Below are 21526 nucleotides of genomic sequence, written 5' to 3'. Positions count from 1 at the left end.
GGTAGCTTTCAAAATCAGTGTTTCCTTCTCCTCTCCCTCCGTGATACTGTGAGAGATGCTCATCACAGCCCTGGCTGGTTCGCTCACTGCTTAGAGCACTGGCCTGAGGACTGAAGGGTCTCCAGTTCAATTCCGGTCAAGGGTGCAGATCTCAGTTGCAGGCTTGAACCCTAGCCCCTATCTGGCTGCACACGGGAGGCAACCAGTTGTGTCTCTCACATCAATGTTTCTCTCTCTCCTACTCTGAAAAGCAATGGAAAAGTATCCTCAGGTGAGGATTAAAAAAAAAAAAAAATGCTCATCACTTACCCCAACTTCTGCAGTAGTCTCCCTACTTGGACTTTTTGACCCTTAAATTTCGTCCTATAATTGTCTTCTGTGTGATGTTTTTCAATTATATAATTGTCATTTTTAAGCTAAAAACCTTTTGATGTTATTCTGCCTAAACCTTGCTTAAGATGAACTAAAGGAATTCCCTGTAAATTGCTTTTTGCCTTGCCTTATCCCTCTGCTTGTTCACTTATTTTAAAATCTTACACTCCGGCAAAAAATTACCAATTTCTCTTGTCCTGACTGAATGCAGCACATTCTTTTAGGCTAGCAACTCATTCTGCTTAAACATGTCCTCCGCCAAAGCAAATGTTTAGCATTTTGCATTGTGTATCGTATACATAGTATAGGTATGTAATACATGCTCCTTAAATGTGTAAATGAAAGCTGATGACTGCATATGTCTAGAGATCTGATTGGTATAAGCCAGTTTATTTTATGGCTGCTGCTGAAACCTAATTTAGTCTGAGCTGCCTTAAAAATGTGCTGAACAGAAGACAGTTCAGATTGAATGAACAGAAGAGTGAGATTGTTAATCTTTTTACACATTGCTCAAATCGCCTTTTGTGTGTTTTGGAGTACCATGATTTTCATTTTTTGAATCCTCACTTGAGGATGTTTTTATTTAATTGATTTTAGAGAGACATCAGTTGATGTGAGAGAGAGACGTTGATTGGTTGCCTCCCATACTGTGCCTGCCGGGATTGAACCAGCAACCTGGGTATGTTTCCTGACGGGGAATTGAACCTGTGACCCTTCAGTGTATGGGATGACACTCCAACTGAGCTTCACTGGCCAGGGCTGGAGTACAATGTTTTTAAGATAAAATAAATAATAAAGGTAAGGGAACCAGGAGCTGGAGGGTTGAAATAGTGTTATGTGAATAAGGTATGTTTCCTGTAGAAAATGATGACTAAGATGGGTCCTTGATAGTAGTTTTCAAGTAAAGGGCTTTTTCTTCGAATAGGAGATAGAGACAAATTCAAATCATAGGATTAAGGAAGAGCATTTGATAGCACTTTGTCTAACCTCATCATTTTAACATGTTCCTATTTAGAGGATAAAACCAGAACCATTAGATAGAAATCATAGGTACACAGACTTTTATAACTCATTTATTTAATATTTGACTACTAGGTATTTAAAAAGTAGAGTAGACAGCTTGTGAATAACAAATTTTCTGCTTATAGAAGTATGGAGAATCTGGATATCTCCCTGTCTGGAATGCTGTACTGCCTGAAGCTTAACATTCTGCTAGTTCTCTGCATTACATATTATGCAAGATTAAGAGCTACAGTTTAAGGTGCTTGCTTTTTTAAATTGGAATTTACCAACTGAGAGTACCAGTGATAATTAAAAAAAACATTGAATTTCATATCAGAACGTTGGAAAAATGTAGCATTTTTTGTGTTATGCCATATCCCTTATATGCCAATTCTTTGGATGACAAGTAATTTGCTGTTAGTTGTAAGTCAAAGTAAGTTATTTGGCATTTTTATGAAGTAGAATTTTTAAAAATATATGTATTTTTAATTGATTTCAGAGAGAGGAAGGGAGAGGGAGAGAGAAACATTGATGATGAGAGTCATTGATCGGCTGCCTCCTGCATGCCCCCTACTGGGGATCAAGCCCACAACCCGGGCAAGTGCCCTGACCAGGAATCAAATGATGACCTTCTGGTTAATGGTCAACTCTCAACCATGCTCAACCACTGAGCAAAACTGGCCAGGCTGAAGTAGAATTTTTTTTATTCCTGTTAAGAAAAGCATGAATTATTGCTAAAAATGAAAAGGATTAAATGGAAACATTAGGATGTACTCTTTGGATGATCCAGAAGACTGGCAGGACATATTTTGACTATTTTTGCTGTGTTCTAGGCGTGTCGTTTTGTTTTTAATTTCAGAGAGAGGAAGGGAGAGGGGGAGAGAGAAACATCAATGATGAGAGTGTCATTGATCGGCTGCCTCCTGCAACACTCCCCACTTGGGATGGAGCCCGCAACCCAGGCATGTGCCCTGACCGGGAATCGAACCTTGACCTCTTGGATCATAGGTCGATGCTCAACGACTGAGTGACGCTGGTTGGGCTTGTGTTCTAGTGATTTACAGGAGTCAAGGCATTCCTACTTGTGAGCATATGATTATATCAGAAAACATGACAGTCTATCAAGTCAATTCTAAAAGAAATGGGACCAGATAAATGAAGCAACAGTTAACGTTTCTGCTTTTGAGAGGTCTAGCTATAGTATAATTTTTTTGTTTAAAAATTGCAAGTAGTTATAAACATTTAAGAACTTTGGATTAAAACACTAAGGCTTTCTTTTATATAAATTATTTAAAGTTTCAAATAAAGAATTCGGCCTTTAGACTAAACATTTAACTTCGTTTTGTAATTTTCATATTACATCAACAAGTAAATAGCAATTTAGCTCTGTTTTTCATTACTTAATCATTTTTATTGTCAATAGAAAAAAGCAGAGGAAATTTTCAGGAGAATTTAACTTGAAACATGGTTTTAATGTCAAGGAAAATCTTGGTCTTAATTAGTCTTTTAAATTTTTGAATAAATGTTACGTTTTAATGACCCTTTAAGAGGTGTGCAATCTTAAATAGCACTGGTCTGCTTAAGTTTACTGTTACTACTCTGAGAGGCTTCAAGCATAGGCAGGACAAGGAAAAATCCTAAGTATTTTTCTGTTTGAAATATAAAACTTAAATGAACTTCATGGGCATGTACATCCCAGCCTGGAGGTCACATTTTCATGAGTTCCTCCGTTAAGGTTGGGGAGGCTATTGCATACTTTGAGAGTATGTTGTATTCTGCCCTATTATTTAAGATGATTGCAGTAATTTGAGTTTATCTAAAACTTAGGCTTACATCACAAGGCTAATGGAGTTCTAGGCGGTTTGCAAGACTGAATACACATCTTTCTAGTCTTTGTCCAAGCCAGCCCTGTGTCTCCATTAATTCACTGAAAAAGTATACCTGGCAATGGGTATGTATAGGCGAATTAAAAATTCTTGGTTTTGGGGATCCATAACATAGTATGATTATAATACTATGATTAATGATTATAATAACGATTCTGCATTAATGATTCTGGAAAAAATACACCTACATACCAAAACCGAATACAGAGGGCATTTGCAGTTAAGTTAAGCTAGGTGAAGCTTTTCTTAACCCCCAAATATCAGCGGATGGGGCCAAACCACCAAGAATCCCACATCAGCCAGCTGGAAACGGGATTTTTTTCCTCACCAATAATGAGTGCAAGGTAAGCTCAATAAGGGATGGATAGACGAGCAGTTTACCCCAGTGAAAGCTCAAAACAAATCTTCCAAGACAAGACTGGCTTTTAGGGACCAGACTGCACAGAGGAGAAAATGTGGAATAAAATAAAGCAGGAGAGAGAACAGACAGGAGGGGGCCTAGATCAAACTGGTGTAGAGAATATAGCCAGGAAAATCTTAGAAAGCAAGCCACCATATTTCTGAACACTACTCAAAAACGGGAAAAGGCGGCTATGTAAATAAAGTCTGAAGCTTTTCTGAATCCTGCATCCTCAAAGTTCAGAAAAATAATTCCACGTAAAATGAGCAATAGAAAAATGTCAAATCTCAAAATATTATCAAGATGTAGTATGTATGAATGCTTTAGTAAACAATGGAGAAAGGATCTCTGAAAAATTAATTTTAGGGGAAAGTTGTCAGCCAAGCATTCATGAGGGGCTGTGGCATTGGACTTGGGCCCACCTTGCTAACTCAGCTGAATGTCCAGTTCTGTTAGTGCAGCCCGAAGGAGGCTTTAGTACTGGTTCCCAAGGGATGCTTTTGTTCTGGCCACTATTATGTGCTGTTTGATATCACACTGAAATGGGAGAAGGTTTTAAGATCGTTACGACGGCAAAAGAGAAGGACAAGGAATATTGAGAATGTTGTGGTTTACTAATTTCATGCAGGACTGCTGATCTATTTGCCTTATATTTATTTGTATATTGTCCGACACTCTTCTACTTTTATCCTGATCTAGTTTAGACTACTGGGCCTGTCAACTACGGTCACTCGTGTTCTGCCGGTTGCTTAGTCCGAATCATTCTTGGTGTTTGTTTTCTCTCCATATCCAATTATTTTACTCAACAAATTGGTTAAATACCTATTACATATACCAGGCACTCTTCTAAAGCACTGGAGATACAGCATGGGTCAAAACAAAGTTCTTTTTCTGGAGTTCACAGTTTAGTTTGGCTGCATGGGGAGCAGAAATACAAGATCTGGCAAAAGTAGGGTTACAGTTCGAATGGAAAATAATACAATAATAAATAATACAAGGATAAACTTTCTCGTACAACTGTAAATCTACTTTTGCTTCACTATATGGTGACAAGTGCTATAAAGAAAAATAGGTCAGTGGAGAGCTGCTATTTACAAACGGTGCTGAGAAAGCCTCTTGCAGGTCTTCACTGGAAGGTAGGTCCAGGACGGCGAGGACCCTACCGGTCTTGCCCATTATTGCATTTCCCCGCGCACAATTGATCTTAAATTGTCATATAACTCGAACGCATCCCTCCCTCGCTAAAATATGAAAGAGAAAGCTGTTGTCTCTTACGAAGCCAGTAACCTCACATCAAAATCGCAAATTGGAGTATCACCTGTCATGATTTAGTGGTCACTTTGCCGTCCGCGGCTAGACCAGGTCAGTGTCCGGCCCATATTTGGTAGCCTGGTAACCAGGAGCGTTTCGTGAACGAACACTGTAAGTACTGTAAAGCTGCAGATTTCCTCGAGGACAGTGCTCGGCTTCTGCTAGTCCCATAAGCATGTTTACTCATTGAACGAATAAGTGATCAAACAAAAAAAGGCGACTTCCCCCGGCAAGCGGTCACGGGAGAGTGGCCCTGCTTCCGGTCTGAGGGTAGGGGCGACAGATTTTTTTCTGAGAAGATCTGTGTGGGGCAGGAACTCCGGACCGCGGGCCTGGCTCAAGGCGGCCGCACGGCCCCCCACGGCCCCGCATCGCCCAGCTTCAGACGCCCTTGCACGAGAGCACCCGGAAACTAAAAACCGCGTCACGCCAGTGCGTCTCCGTCCCGAACGGCCCGCCCCGCCCCGCCCCGCCCCGCCCCGCCCGCCAGCTGCCTATTGGTTTCTATTGGCTGGCTCGCGGAAAGCCCGCCCTCTTAAAGGAGAAGGAGAACCCCAGTAGTCCGTCCAAATAACAGTAACTAACCTGACGTTACCGCACAGCCAATCACAAGCAGCGATCTTCAGCCCTGTCCAATGAGATCGGGCACAGGCCGCGGCCGCGGAGTTTGATTTTCGTCCAGGAACGCGGAAGTAGTGAACCTGTCCAGGAAAAGCGCGGCAGGTGGGACTGGACGCAGGAGAAGGCGGCCGCGCCTTGGGTGAAGCGACCCTGGCTGAGCGAGGGCTGCAGGGCCCAGGCCCGAGTCGGTGGGGGCGTCGTGGCCGCATGTGGCCTGCAGGCCGAGGCTCGCGGACGGACACGGGCCTGGGCGTTCCTGAACCGGGACAAGCGCCGGCCGTGCTTCTAGACTGAGGGTTCCGAGGCGGCGCTCCGTAACCCCCGCCTCTCCAGGTCCCGGGTTTACCTGGAGGCTCGGCTTCGGGGGAAGGTGAGCCCCCAAGGAATCGTGCGCTAAGGCCAGGGACACCGGTTACATGCTAGTTGGGTGACTAAGTTAAGTCAACCGATCTGGGGTTCACGTTCCTTATCTTTAAAAAGAGGGAGGAGGGGCTAAGCCTTGAGTCTGCCCCCCGCCTGCTTTGAAGGGTGGGCTGGACTCTTCCCTCTCCCGAGTCCTTCCAAAGCATTCAGGGCAGAGGGAGCTCCTCTGTCCAGCTACCTCGAAGGCTTCTCAGCTAAGTGTCGAACTTTTAATGCAGTTTAACTGATACATTGAAGTTTTCCTTTACCAGGCCGCCCTTCCCCGCTCCCCGTGCTTCTCTTTCTCTTTGACCACCTTCAAAATAATGCTGCCCAGAAGGCAGTAGCTGATGGTGTAATGTGTAAGGAGAGGACTTCCAGTTTATTTAATAGAATTTATGCCGCAACTGTTTGTCACGGGTAACATTCTCTAAATTTTTTTTCCTGAAGGTATCAAGAAACTGATAATGTTTCCTTGAATTTGCTTCCCTGTTTGCTTCATCAATGTCTCTCCTATTGAATATCTTAAGAGAGATACTGGAATATTTCGGCGTTCCCATGGACCAGGTAAACGTTGTTTTAATGGATTTGAGTGAACCTGTTGTATTTCTTCTTGGGTCTCATTTTGAAAATGACTTATATGTAAACATTTAAGGTGAAATTGTTTTTTCTCTTTAGGTGAGGCAAGGTGAGTTTGCAATAGTTTGGCTATGATAGTTTTATTTTTTTTAATCCTCACCCGAGGATATTTTTTCCATTTCTTTTCAGAGAGTGGAAGGGGGAAGAAGGGGGAGAGGGAGAGAAAACAAAAATCGAGGTGAGAGAGACACATCGATTGGTAGCCTCCTGCACTCACCCCCGACTGCGACCCGGGATTGAGCTGCAACCGAGGTACATGCCCTTGGCTGCAATCAAACCTGGGACCCCTCAATCAGTCCACAGGCTGACAGTCTAGTCACTGAGCCAAACCGGCTGGTAGTTTGATTTTAAAAAGGAATAAGATTTTTAGAAAGCTATTTACCTGATGGGTCAAATGCCAGCAAAGGGTGCAAACAAACAAAATGTATGCATGGCCTTCATAAAATCCAGTTTATTGCATAGGTAAGTTAAATTGTATTTTTAATTCTCTAATGGTTTTATTAAGGTATCTGCGGTTTAATATTTGGGTATAGAATGGCAAGTTACAGCTCAAAATATTCAGAATAAGTCTTTTTTAAAAAAAATATAGCTTTATTGATTTCAGAGAGAGGAAAGGAGAGGGAGAGAGAGAGATAGAAACATCAATGATGAGAGAGTCATGGATCGGCTGCCTCCTGCATGCCCCCGACTGGGGATCGAGCCCGCAACCCCCGGCATGTGCCCTAACCAGAATCGAACCCTGATCACCTGGATCCTAGGTCAATACTCAACCACTGAGTCACGCCCAACTGGGCCAGAATAAGTCTTAAGGAGAGAGGATTACTTAAGTCTGAGAATTAAAAGCAAATTCGATTTTATCTACTTACTTAGCATCTACTACGTTGATCTAAGACAGTATGCATGGTTCTTGTATTTATGGTGCTAGAAATATGAAGACTAGCCAACATATACAGATAACTATAATACAAGAGTGAATGTAAGACACAAAATAGTAGCGTTACCAGCCATATGAGAAGACCTCAGTTCTTGTCTTCTTGAAGGAAAGTTTCAATCAAAAGACAGAGTGTAGAAAAGCAAGCAAGAATTTATTGACCGCAGCAAAAACATACTTAGGACAGTGAAACAAGGAAGGGCATAGAAGAAGCAACAGAAGAGCCTCGGCTCGGGTTCTTTGTCTCACTGGGAAGTCAGAGAAAAGGGGAGCCTTGTAGACAGGTTCAGGGGGTAAGCCCGGGACCAGCTGCTGCTGCCCATTGCTCCTTTGGTTGCAAGTCTCATGGGGTCCCTTAGAGGTTAGGGGATACATGCCTGTGGGGGAAGGAGAGAGGGAAGGGAATGGCAGGGGCGTCAGCACACTGGGACCTTTGTTTTCAGGGGTTTTAAAATCTGGGTGTTTAGGGGCAGTCTTGGGGGGAAATCACTAGAATATTCATCAGCTTTATGCTGATTTACCAAAATAAGATTTTCTTAATTTGTCCTTGAGTGTAGTTGGCAAATGGCACTAATTGGATTTCTGTTATCTGTCTTGAGTAGGGTGATTTAAGCTATATACCCCCTGATTGGGGGGGTAGAAGTGCGATCCATCTACTCTTAAGTGTCCTTGTGTCCTTTGTTTAGGAAAGATGGGATTTACTAGGTGGCTGCAAACTGCCGTCTGTCTTAGTTTCCCTATTCCGCTTGTCCTAGAATTTCCCTAGCTTCTTACTATTCTGTAACAGTGGGGGTAGGGGGAGGGTTATAGAATAGACATGTCATCACTATTTGGTGAAGTGAATTAGAAGAATAGTCAAGGATAATTCCAAGATTTTAAACAAAAGTAAGCTGAAGAATGATACCGTTGTTTTAAATAGGCAACTCAGTGTGAGGAACTAGTTTGAGTAGGTGAGCCAGGTGTGCTGTTAGAATATACAAGTACAGATATCCTGCAGATAATGGGATAAAAGGTTCTAGAATGTAGGAAAGACTTGGTTCAGATTTGGAGTTATCTGTGTTGTTTTGAGATTTGAACTGATGGACTTGATAACAGAATGGAAGATGTCATTGAAGCAATTTGAGTTTCCGAAATAGTGAGGTTGAAGATAACGAGGACTGAGTAATAGTTGAAGATTTGCTTATCATATTGTTGGTGCCTTTAGAGATTTCTGTAGGTGGAGAGTGGCATCCATTTCATAGTAGTTTGATGTTTGACTGAGGAAGGGAGGTAGCATCAACAATCTTCTTTGGAAAAGTTGTGAAAAGAAATTGAAAGAGGTCATCAACTTGAAGGGGCAGCAGGAATAAATTTTTTTCCTTTCAGTTTTAGAAGTAACTTCATCAGGTTTGCAAGCACTGGGGAGGACTCTTATAGACAGGAAAATATTTAAGGTACAAATGAGAGTGACTGTACAATGCCCTAAAGAAGGTAGCTGGGCAGGGGATATAAATAAACAAGCCTTTGTAAATTTTGAAAGACAAGTACCACATGATCTCACTCATGTGGAGTATAATAAATGAAATAAACTGATGAACAAAATAGATCCAGAGACATAGAAGCATGTAACAGACTGAGGGAAGCATGGAACAGAGGGTGGGTGGGGGTGGGGGCGTGGGGGGGGAGAGATTAATCAAAGAACTTATGTGCTTATATGCATAACCTATGGACACAGACATTGGTATGGGGAAGGCCTGGGGGTGGAGTAGATGTGGGGTGGGGGGGATCAATGAGGGGAAAAGGGGGACATCTGTAATACTTTCAACAATAAAGATAAATTTAAAACAAAACAAAATAAGTCTTAGAAAGAAGCTGGACAGTCAAGGGTATAATAAAAGTGAGAAATGGCGGGGAGATTTTGAATGGAGAGGAATGAAAACGGAGGTATATCAAATCATAGTCCTCAATTTTCTCAGTAATAGTTGAGGTGAGACCACTTGTAGGTAAGAGTAGTTGGGATAGCTTATCCATTAGTAATATGAGAACACATACTATCAAAAGGAACCATTTTTGAGAGCATATCATTGAAACAACTTGAAAGTCCCTGCTTGGTAGGAAAGTCAAAATGAGGGTTGGAATGTCATCCCGTACACCAAAAAGTTGCTGGTTTGATCCCGGGTCTGGGCCCGTATGAGAGGCAACCATCGATGTTTTGTACGTCGGTGTTTCTCCATCTCCCTGCCTCCCTCTCTAAAATCAATAAACAGATCCTTGGGTCCGGATGAAAAAAAAAAAAGTGAGGGTCCTAGACCAGGAATTTCACCAGGAGATGAAATCATAAAAATGATGAAGGTGGTCAATGGCAATGAAGGAATGAGAGAGTGATAAGGATAGGAGTTCGTCAGAATGGAAATTGCAGAGCAAGATATGAAGGTACCATCCAAGTTAACCAAGAACAGGGTGACTACTTACGTAGAGTACATAGCTCTGACTGTCGCCAGGCCTCCAGGCCTGTGGTTCTTAGCAAGGGTACACATATGAGTGGTAGTAGGACACTTTAAATGCACTTGCTCAGGCTGGCAGAGATCTAGTGTTAATAGGTCTGGGATCTATATCCTCTAGGCCGCACTGTTCAATGTGGACGCCACTGGCCAGATAGCACCTTTAATTATTTGAAATATCTGATTTGAGATCCGGTATAGGTGTAAAATTTAATTCTTTGAGAAGAGACTTTTGGGTACTCAATTCTGTATTTTCTTTATTTTTATTTATTATTTATTTATTTAATGTTTTTATTGATTTCAGAGAGAGGAAGGGAGAGGGAGAGAGAAACATCAATGATGAGAGAGTCATTGATCAGCTGCCTTCTGCACGCCTCCTACTAGGGATCCAGCCCGAAACCCAAGCATGTGCCCTGATGGGGAATCAAACCCATGACCTCCTGGTTCATGGGTTGGTGCTCAACTACACATCTGCTTTTTAAAAAATAGATTTATAAATAAGCTTAATAGAATACTTCTTAAAACAATGCTTATATTTCAATAGGTTTTGCAGACTTGGGGAAATAAAGGCTATGGATCAGCTCGGAGTATTGTTCGTATTATTGGGAAAATTCTTCCTTTAGAACCTTGTCACAGGCCTGATTTTGAGGTAAGTCAGCCAACAGGCATTGTTTAATCACTATGTGTAAAATAATCATAGGTAGCCCTAGGAATGTATGGTAGAACAAAAGAAGAAATATTTCCTGCCAAACCTTTTTCCCTGGAAACAAGTCATTTCGCGTATGTTTTTGTGTTTATTTTTTTAAATAATTACATTCAAAGGTGGGCAGGTGCAAAGCAATACCTGAGAAGCTTTTTTTAATTCTAGTTTGTGACTTATGGTAGATGACATTAACCAGGGGAGAGAATATTGCCACACATTTATACTTTAGAATAATATTTTCTTCAGTATTTTTTCTTACTAATAGGTGCATGGTTTTCTATTGAATATCCTTTTTCCTTTTCCCTCTTGGATTTTTAACTTATTTTATTTCCATGGCATGTGTCTTCCCCCACTTCCTGCAGAGCTCTGACTTTTTTTCCCTTTTTTCCTTTAGTTGATCCCACTCTTGAACTCTGTAGACTCTGGTAACTGTGGATCTGTAGTTCCATCTTTTGCTGATATCTTGTGTGTGGCAAATGATGAAGAAGCCAGTTATCTCAGATTTCGGTAATTTTACATACTTATCTTGGAAAATGGGATGTGGGCTGTAATCTGAATTCTTGGATGTATTCTTGGACATGTTGGAGTTTGTTCAGACTCACTGGGCCTTTTTGTTTTGTCTATCTCTGCTGCGCTGTGTCCTACTAATACTTTCCTAATAAGGATGGCTTCTTGTTCCTTGTTTTTAGCCAGTTTTTCTTAATGAACATTTAAACCTAACGCCAGGCTAGGACGTAAAACAATAATACAATTACTGTGTTTATATTTATGAGAAAGCTGTTTCCTATACTAGATAACTAGATTTATTTTATTTCATATATTTCTTCAAAACTTACATAGTTCTTACAGGCAATAATGTTAAACATATTTCAGAATTTGAATGTTTTTCTCCTAGGGAGTACTAACTTATGTGTTAGCATATTCAGATACAGTCTGTAAGCACAATCAGGGTCAATTATTGAAATATTATGATTAAATTTTTTACGTGTGAAACTGATTTATTAATTTTCAAAAAATTATAATACCGTAAATTTACCCTTAACATTATACTGAATATAAGGCCTTTCAGTGTAACAACTTTATTTCTCAATAAACTTGTGCGTTTAAAGTGAATGGCAGGACAGTTACAGGATAATTATTTTTATTGTACAATCTAAAAGCAGGGCTGTTCCTTCATCTACTGACCACTTACTGGTCACCTATTAAGGGTTCTGTTCTGTTCTCTATACTGAGAATGGAGTCACGTAAGAGGCTGCACTGTGCTCAGTGAGTCGCGATAAATCCTGGGATGAAGAGAGCTACTCCGATTCTGGTTGGTGCCTGTGTTCCCCTTTGACGGAATTAATTTATTCCTCTTGGAAACTTTCCCTCCCTCCCTTCCCCTCCTCCTCCTCTTCCTCATCTCTCTCTCCCTCCTCACTCCCCCTTCCCGTTCTTTTCACCCACAGAAATTGTATATGGAAAAATGAGGAAGAGGAGAAGAGTGAAGTTTTCCATCCTTTGCAATTAGTTTGGGATCCACTGTCACCTGCTCCAAGATATAACAAACCAGTGAAAAATCCTCAGCCTGTAAATGAAGCTGCAATTAAAAAAATAGCTGCCCTTGAAGATGAGCTAACTTTTCTTCGCTCTCAGATTGCTGCAATTGTGCAAATGCAGGAGCTGAAAAACAGCACAAGTTCTGGTGAGTAACATACTGGATTTTTGCTTCAGGCAGATGATCCTCACCTAGTATTTAAGTCAGTACAGTTCTGAATAAGAATGCTTGATGTTCATGTATCTTGCGAATGACATTAAATATGAAAGGATGTCGGATATATGAAAATTTTTTGTCTAATGTTTATTTAGAATAAATCAAGACACATTTGGCCCTGGCTGGGTAGCTCAATTGGTTGGAGCACCATCCTGTGCACCAAAAGGCTATGGGTTCCTTTTATGATCAGGGCACATACCTTGGTTGGGGGTTCTATCCCCCGTCAGGGCTTGTATGGGAGGCAACAGATTGATGTTTCTCACATTGATGTTTCTCTCTTTCCCTTCCCCTTCCTCTCTCTAAAATCAGTAAAAACATACCCTTGGGTGAGAATTAAAAAAAATTTTTAAGAAGACATTTGTTTTGAGGGAGTTAGCTTTGGTTTCAAGAAGAGCTAACTCTACTGCTCTGCTGCAGAAGATAGTTTTGTACTGAAAATCCTGTTTTCTAACTCTTCAGAAAAGCATTGGAAATTTAAGAGGAAGAATGCATTAATTTGAAAGAAAAGTATAGGTTTGAGGCTCCATGTATGTATTTGTAGTTTGGAGTTACTGCTGCTAGTGTTCCACCAAGTTAGGCGAATAATGTTCTCCAGGTAACCCTTTTCTAAATCTTCAGAGACAAAACTTGCTTTAACCTATAGACATACACACATAAAATATATAGGTATATATGCACACACAGACAATTTATACATAACATAATATATATAAAGTATATACTATATACAATATATAAGTAATATATAGATATTATGTAATGGATAATAATAATAAAGATATAAATACACGTTGTTTTTAGCAATGATATGACAGCCTTTTAGGAGCAAATCGGTTATGCAAAAGTTAAGTACAATAGTCCCTCCTTTTCCAAGGGTAATATGTTCCAAGACCCTCAGTGGGCACCTGAAACCATGGTTAGTGCTGACCTATATATACTCTGCTTTTTTTCCCCTTACATACATACCTTTCACTTAAAGGAAACACTTCCTGGCTTCCCTTTGGCATATCTGAACTGCCAGAATCATTATTGTTTCGCTTTGGGGCCAATATTAAGTAAATTAAGGGTTTCTTGAACATAAGCACTGTGACACTTGGAAAGTTGATCTGATAACCCAGATGGCTACTAAGTTACTGCTGGGTGTGGAGTGTGTACAGTGTGGAGACGCCGGACAGAGGGATGATGATTCGTGTCCCGAGTGGGACAGCACGAGATTTCATCAGGCTACTCAGAATGGCATGCAATTTAAAACTTAAGAATTGTTTATTTCTGGAATTTCCATTTGATATTTTTGGACCGAGGTTGACTGCAGGTAACTGAAACCATGGAAAGAGAAATGGGATAAAGGAGACTACTGTACTCTACTCATCCTTAGGCTCTTGCCTAAAATATGTGCTCGGGTGTTTCTACAGTGTTACCATACACTATACCATTTTGAGTGTTTCTAACTACAAGTTATTAATCATGCTTTAGCTTTTTAAAATAGGGATGAAATTTAGATTGTGTGCGAATTACTGAAAAAGGACTTTTTATTTCCTCTTTAAAATGTTTCTCCCCCTTCTCACTTTTAAGGGCCTACACAGAGAATCCTAACTGGATTAAGGGTAATTTTACTCTTTGGCTTGCCTCTTACAAAAATGACTAAGCGGATGGGATTGCTTCTCCTTCCTGGCCACATCATTTTAGTAGCATTACAGAAATTGTTCCTGTTTTGGTTTTAATTAGTGTTATGTTGAGAACTTTGTATGATCTTTCAACAGACTGCTTTGTTTTTTAGGATCCTTTGACTCGACTGATGGGCCTGGTGGTCTGGGACAAGTGCCATCATCAGGGACTGCTCGACTGAGTGTCAGACCAGATCCATTTTCAAGTGCAGTGCTTCCCGCTCCTCCTCCTCCGCCCCCGCTGCCCCCTCAGCTTTCTTCTCTGCGGCCTCCGTGTTCTCTTGTGCAGCCAGGATACAGTGTTATTTGTGACTCAGATAATTCAGCAACTGAAATGAAAAAACAGCATCCAGGTGCTAGTAAGACCAGTAATAGTCATTCAAAAAGCCAGAAAAGCAGAGATGTTCCCCACATGTTGGATGTTCTGAAGGATATGAATAATGTTAAACTTCGTGCTATTGAACGGTATGTCGTCCTAATTTGAGAAGTGAACCAAAATTATATCAAGGATATTTTTAAAAATTATATTTATCAAAGTAAACATATACATTTTTTCTCTTTTATTCCTCTTCACCCCAGATGCCCCTCCCAGAGAATCATTTTCAATTTTTTGACTCTTTCTTCTAGTGTATTATCTCCATGTTTTTGAAACAACATACTTCTTTTGCTATTTCTTAATTTTTTGTTTTTATTTTGTTAATCTCACCCCAGGACATTTTTCCATTGACTTTTTTTTTTAGATAGAGTGGAGGGAGGGAGAGAGAGATACACACATCAATTGGTTGCCTCCCACACTTACCCGGACCAGGGCGGGGATTGAACCTGCAACCCTGGTATGTGCCCTTGACCGGGAATTGAACCCACGACTCTGCAGTGCTCGGGCTGATGCTCTAACCGTTGAACCACACCGGCCAGGGCTGTTTCTTAATATTTTAATTATATTTGCTTCCCACTGTTAAAGATTAGGTATATATTCTCGTAAGCATTCTACCCTCTCACACACAGGCACACATATATTCATTAAATCTTCCCATATCGTTAAATCAGCCTTAAGTCAGTGTGTAGAATGTACATTTTTATTATAATAGTAAACATTATAGGTAAGCCATTTTATATACTATGATTACATGTTTGCTGAATGATTTTTTTTTTGGTTGGAGTTAATAATTGCCTCTCTGAGTTCCATTTTTTTAAAAAACTTCCCCTGTAGGAGCCCTCTGTCCTGTTCCAGTGTCACTTGCTCTTGCAGCCTGCTGCATTGCTGTCTTCGTAAGGATTTCATCGGGCATTCTCTCCCCTTTCTCCTGTGTGGCAGCACCCACCTCTTGGGTGTCATATCTTCCTGTAGCTTTCTGAAAAAGTGCATATAAAGTAGATTATTTTAAGACATTGCATATCTGAAAATGTTATTATCTTATCGTCACACTTAATTGCTAGTTTGGCTGGGGTATAATAGGCAGAAAATCATTTTCTCAGAACTGTGAAGACATTGTTCCATTGATGACTAGCTTGCAGTGTTCCTGTTGAGAAGTTGATGCCGTTCTGATTCCTGGTATGAAATATTTCTCTGACAATTTTTTCCCATTCTTTCCCTCTGTTTTCTTTTCCTGGAACTCCATTAGAAGTTTGATGGCAGGATTATTTCTCTTCATATCTTTCCCTTTACTATTTTCTTTCTCTTTGCTTTTTTATTGTATTTTCTAAGAAATTCTTTAATTTACCTTTCAACTCTTCTACTGGATTTTTGCCTGCTGTCATATTTTTAATTTGTAAGAGCCATTTCCCTTTCTCTCAGTACTCCATTTTTGATCTTCCTGCCTCTGTTTGTTTCATTCCACTGAAGAGAGTAACTATAGTTTTAAATTGTTTTGCTCTTGAATTATCTCTATTTTCCTGAGTTCCTTGTTTCCTCTCATTGATTTTGTTTCTAGCTGTAGTTTTGCAGCCTTAAGTCTCTGGAATTCTTGGCTCTACATTCATATTTAAACGTGAGACAGTGAAAAGCTGATTGAAGGTCCATTGTGCGAGGTGGATTGTTAGCTGTGGGCTTTATGACCTGGTGAAGGAGTAGAGAACCTGACCATTTTGTTGCCAGACCCCATATTTCAGTAGTTGTTCGTCTTTTCTTTGGGGCTAGAATTTTCCTAAAAAGTTCTTCAGTTTCCTTCTTGGTCAGGAGAGATGGGAATTACGTAGGGAGTACAAGCCAGGTATTTTGAGAGCTGAGTGGGGAAAGACAACAAGTAAGGAGTTTATCATTCAGTTTGCAGACTTTTTCTTAATCCCTCCTTTTGGGATGGCAGTTGACCCCCACTCTCTTCATTTTCATTAGCTTTCCAGCTTTCTACATTTTATTACAATTCTTATCTACCCTCTCTCTTGTAATCTCTTTGTCTTTTGGGGCCTACATTTTTTTGTTTCTTTACTCTCATATTAGTAGGATTTCCATGTTCATATGGAAATTCCTCAGCGAGGTTTCTGGTGAGAAAATAAATTTATTTTCTATATCATAGTGTAACATGGAGCCTGGTATAGGCATTAAGTGAAGATTGAGTGAAAAATTAGCCTAATGGTTTTCTTTTCATGAACTCTATAGTCCTTTTAAAAGTTCTTAAATATTTTTTAAAGTTTACCATTGAAAAATTAGGTAATTTAAAATAAAGATCTTCAGCACAGAGATACTGGTAAATCCTAGGTCATAACAAGGTTGTGGTAGAGCCCCATTTGGTTTCTTGGTTTTCTGATTTCTATTTCATTCATGGCAAAAAATTTCAATCTCTTAACCAATTAGATTGTCATACATTATGCTTGTATTTCTGCTATGTTTGTCCACAAGGAGCTTTAATTACACAAAGTTTTAATTAATTTATGCATTTTTTTAAAAGGTCACCTGGAGGCAGACCCATTCACAAGAGGAAAAGACACAGTTCACAGTGGGATCCAGTGTCTTTAATATCCCAGGCTCTTAAGCAGAAATTTGCGTTCCAAGAAGATGATTCCTTTGACAAAGAAAATAGGTCTTGGGAGTCTTCTCCATTTTCTAGTCCGGAAACTTCAAGGATGAGCTCTAATAATGTAAAGTTAATTTTTCAATTTTTAAAGTATTATTTATGACATATCTTTGCCTTCAAGCTCTCTCAAAGTAATTATGCAGAATTTGGGCTGTACAATTATTTGTTGATGCTGCTCATATTTCTGTTTTTGTTAATTTTTACATGCTCATTTTAGCTTTTAGCCTTCTGTGAAGTTTTTGAAATAAAACACTTGATTTGAAAAATACTGCGCATAAGTTTATAATTGTTCATCCTGGGCAGGTGCTTGCTTGATGTTGCTGTTTGCAGTATGAACTTGGTGTCCAAAACTTTGAGAGGACAAGAGAAAACTGGTGCTATAGATTCACACTAACCATAGTTACATGAGAATACTCCATTGTTTTTCAGTCAAATGTAGACTTTGAATTATTTAGTCAAATAGAATGTTAACTGTGCTTTTATTTATTTAATTTAATTAATTTATTTTTAAATATGTCTATTTCAGAGAGAGGAAAGGAGAGGGGGAGAGAGAGAGAGAGAAACATCAGTGACGAGAGAGTCATTGATCGGTTGCCTCCTGCATGCCCCTTATTGGGTGGATATTGAGCCTGCAACCCAGGCATGTGCCCTGACTGGAAATCAAACCTTGATCTCCTGGATCATAGGTCAACTGCTGAGCCACACTGGCCAGATGTTAACTGTGCTTTTTAAAAACAAATGGGATCATAATTAACTTCAGTGACGATGCTTCTTGGTTGCTTAAAAGGACACACTATGTTTCAAACACTTGATTAACCTTTACGATTGCTGCTTACTTGAAGTCTCTTTTTTAAATTTAGGCATAATCCTAATTTTTCCCATTTTATAATTTAGCTGAGATGGTACATAAGAATAAGCCTTGGAAACGAGAAGACTGTGGAAGAGGGATGTAGTCTGAAGTAGGGTAGTAGCTGTCAGCAGGGGAGGAGGTAGAAAACTAAAAAGCAGATAGCAACTCAGAGCATAACAGAGTGGGGGGAAATTGTCCTACCCGTGCTCTAGAGTGAGTGGTCTCTGAGCAACTGGTATGTGTACAGTACCTGATGTTTATCATGTTGACTCAGAAAACTATATCCTTAACTCTAAGAAAACAAAAAAGTACATAGTTTAGAACTATTATAATAATGCAAATGTGCCTACAAATAAAAGCTTAACATTTGTATATAAATTTAGAACTTGCAGAGTACTTTTTTACTCATGCGATCTTTACAGCAATATCCTAAAAAACAAACAAAGAATACCCCAGGCCAATATTAGCTGCTTTACACATGAGGAGAGTGAACCTCCTAGTGCTTAAGTAATCTGCTTGTAACCCCACATCTGATTGGCAAAGCAGTGACTAGAACTTGGTTAATTAAAATTGTAGGATGTTCGAAATCTTCATTACTAAGAAATTCACTTGGGTAACTGAATATATGGAATAGGACATGCTATTTCCCAATGACAGTGGATCAGTGTATTACGGAGCTGTCTTATAGTGTTCACTGTTCCTTGCGTTTTCTCTCCAACTACAAGCATCTCAGGGAGAGAACATCTTTGAGTAGTTTCAGGCTCAGAGCCTAACACATAGCCCTCTCTCAAATAACTTTATTGTTCAATAAATTAAACCTCAAGGGGTCATTTGGTGTTTGTGTTGACATTTAAAAAAAAAAAAAATTTTTTTTTTTACATAAGAATAATTTCTGTTAAACATTTGCTTCATTTCAGTTTGGACATCACATTTCACAGTTGGAAGGACAGTGACCTAAAGGAAGAACTGATAAACACAAAAGGTGTTGTGACCAAGGTGTGAACAGCACAAGCTGTGTCCGCACTTACAAGGAGAGACTGCAGAGATATACCAGCATGCCTTTCGCTACATGTTAATCTTCTGTTGATGAAATTAAAGGAAGCCTGTGCACCAGGATATATTAGTGCAGAAGTCTGAAAAGCCTTGACCCTTAAGAATACCCATTTCTGGTTTTGGACATTCCAGCCTTTGAATCTTTTAAAAATTGGTAGTGACCTGGTTTACTTGGCCTCCAGGACCTTGGAGATTTTTAAAGAACATAATTGTTTCATTAAGATAGTCATAGCTTGAATCAATAGGTTGAGCCTCCCAAATATTCTTCCTGAAGGTGATAATTATTCTTAGAAACTGATTTGATAAAGGCTAGTATTTAAAGAATTTTCATAAGTTTTGCCTATACTTGCTATGTAAATACATATGCCTATCATTTTATTTCCTTTGTTCCTTATTAGTTGTACTCTGTTTCTTTGTATATAAAATGTAAAAAAATGTACTTTTGTAACTTGGGTGTGTTTTGTAGCAATTCAAATTCATTTTTTTTTCTTACTACTTGGTTTATAAAGTATGAACTTGTTTTTTGAAAGAGTTCTTTAGGTAGAGTTTCTTGGGTAATGCAAATGAAACATAAGTTTGAAGTAGATATTTTGTGCCTCTGCCCATTTACTAATGTGATATGGAAATTTACATGTTTCCGTAGACCTCCAGCCTGTGCACCAGCCAGAGAGCTTAGGTTCCATTTGAGTGGACTCAGCACCTACCCTTTTGCCAGGCTCCCCTCTCAGAAAAGCCCAGTCTTCCCACAGTTTTCTTGTTAACGTGGTAGAGTGGGTGCCTAGCCCTCCTCTCCAGCCCCTTTCTCCTGGTTCCTTCCAGTTAGGAGCTGCCATGCAATAGCTGTCTGACCATGAGGAATGGGCTTCGGATTACAGAGATGTGAACCCTGATATTGCTGAGCTGTTGAACCAACACCAGCAGTCGCTGTCTTCAACTTCCTGTTATATGAGAAAGACTAACAAGAAAAATGTGCCTTGTGGGTTTTCTGTTACTTGCAGCTGGAAGCATTCGTAATTCTAGGGCAGGTATGGCAGTGTGGCTTTGAGCCTGCCTGCTATTCTGTGTCCTTTTGTGAGGATTCTCCCTGCTGTTCCTGCCCCTCCTGTACACTTCTCACCCTGCCTTTTGTCCTTTCACTGTCCTTGTAATTAGAGGTCCCCCCGCCCCATGATGTAACTGCTTTTTATCTCCCAAGGTAGCTTAAATGTTCAGTTTTATAGTTTCCTTATTAAAAAATGTATAATGAACAGCTCCTCCCCAACAACCAGCAGGGACCTTTGGAAGATACCACCCCCTGCCAAGTGAAGTATATTTCCTGAGATAGCTCAAGTTGATTTTTTTTTTTTTTTGGACGGGGTGCTTTTCTGTCCATTTCAGAATGTATTTCCTGCCCGTGCAAAACTACATTTCAGTACCACGATACCACCAGGATCGAGTTGACCATGGGCTCACCTCTGTTGAGAAGTTTGACTTCTGGTGTCCTGGGATATGTGAGCACAGGCCTTGAAATTCTGTAATGGCCCAGACTTGGGCTCCTGGTGACTGTTGTGTCTGCCTTAGAGTTCCTCAGGGTTAGGGATTCAGTGTAGGCCTTCACCATGAATCTGTCCATAAATTAGCTAATACCTCACTATTTATAAAATCATATTTGATTGCATTTTAACTTTATCCAAATACACTATTGTTTTGGTGGAAGTGGAATTCTTGGGGGATGCAAGGAAAAGACCATGCTTTTAAAGTCTGGCCTTCCCTTTGCTCTCTTCCAATTATTAATATTAATAACTAGCTGATTATGATGATAACTATGAATGCTGAAATAGTTTCTGTTCTTGTAAGTTATATAAATGCTAGCTGCCTTTCCTGACATTAAAACAATTCTCTCACTTGCCTGGAAGTGTTCCTCTCTCCTTCTTCTTTCCCAGATGCCTTAAACTCTTACATTCTTTCTCCATTGGCAGTTAATCCTGATAAACTAAGGTGTTTGAGCAAGGGCATTTGACAAAGCATTCTAATACTGTTTTATATTTGGAAAATGAAAAAAATTGGTTTATAAAATAGACTTGTAAGTCTATTTCTTTTCCCAGGTAGGGGAAGTTTTCTGTAAGGAAATGAAGGCTGTTCAGAGTCCTGACTGGTTGAGATATGCAGATAGTGACAACAGTGGTGGTCAAGGCAGCGAGGGGAGGGGAGGGGAGACTTCCTGGGAGCAGGAAGCAGAATTCAGAGGGCCTGGGGCTGGTAGGGAGAAAGGGAATCAAAGGCCTTGCTTTTACAGTGAGAACATATTTGTGCCTTAATTATAAATTTTAAATAGAAATTAGCTTGGGAGAGAAGCAGCCATTTATATGGTAACAATGGAGAAAGAATTTGAAATAGGTTTTGCTGGATATTAAGCACAGACTCCAGGTTGGAGAGGTTAAGTATGCAGTTGGATTTGTTTTAAATTAA

The 21526-nt window shown here is 39.9% G+C and overlaps 1 protein-coding gene across 1 annotated transcript; it reads left to right on the top strand.

Moving 5' to 3' along the window:
• Window positions 1–5633: 5633 nt before the first annotated feature.
• MTFR2 (mitochondrial fission regulator 2) lies at window positions 5634–20970 on the top strand. The gene is made up of 8 exons (XM_081140923.1): window positions 5634–5962; window positions 6445–6561; window positions 10589–10693; window positions 11142–11254; window positions 12196–12431; window positions 14278–14629; window positions 17050–17239; window positions 18943–20970. Exons 2-8 carry the CDS (start codon window positions 6499–6501, stop codon window positions 18976–18978), a joined length of 1095 nt encoding a protein of 364 aa, XP_080997049.1. The 5' UTR covers window positions 5634–5962; window positions 6445–6498; the 3' UTR covers window positions 18979–20970.
• Window positions 20971–21526: the final 556 nt, after the last annotated feature.

Source organism: Miniopterus schreibersii (assembly GCF_964146895.1).
Source record: "Miniopterus schreibersii genome assembly, chromosome: 6".
Classification (NCBI taxonomy): domain Eukaryota; kingdom Metazoa; phylum Chordata; class Mammalia; order Chiroptera; family Miniopteridae; genus Miniopterus; species Miniopterus schreibersii.
The sequence above is the reverse complement of the archived record's forward strand: the minus strand, read 5'-3'. Positions and strand labels throughout refer to the sequence as shown.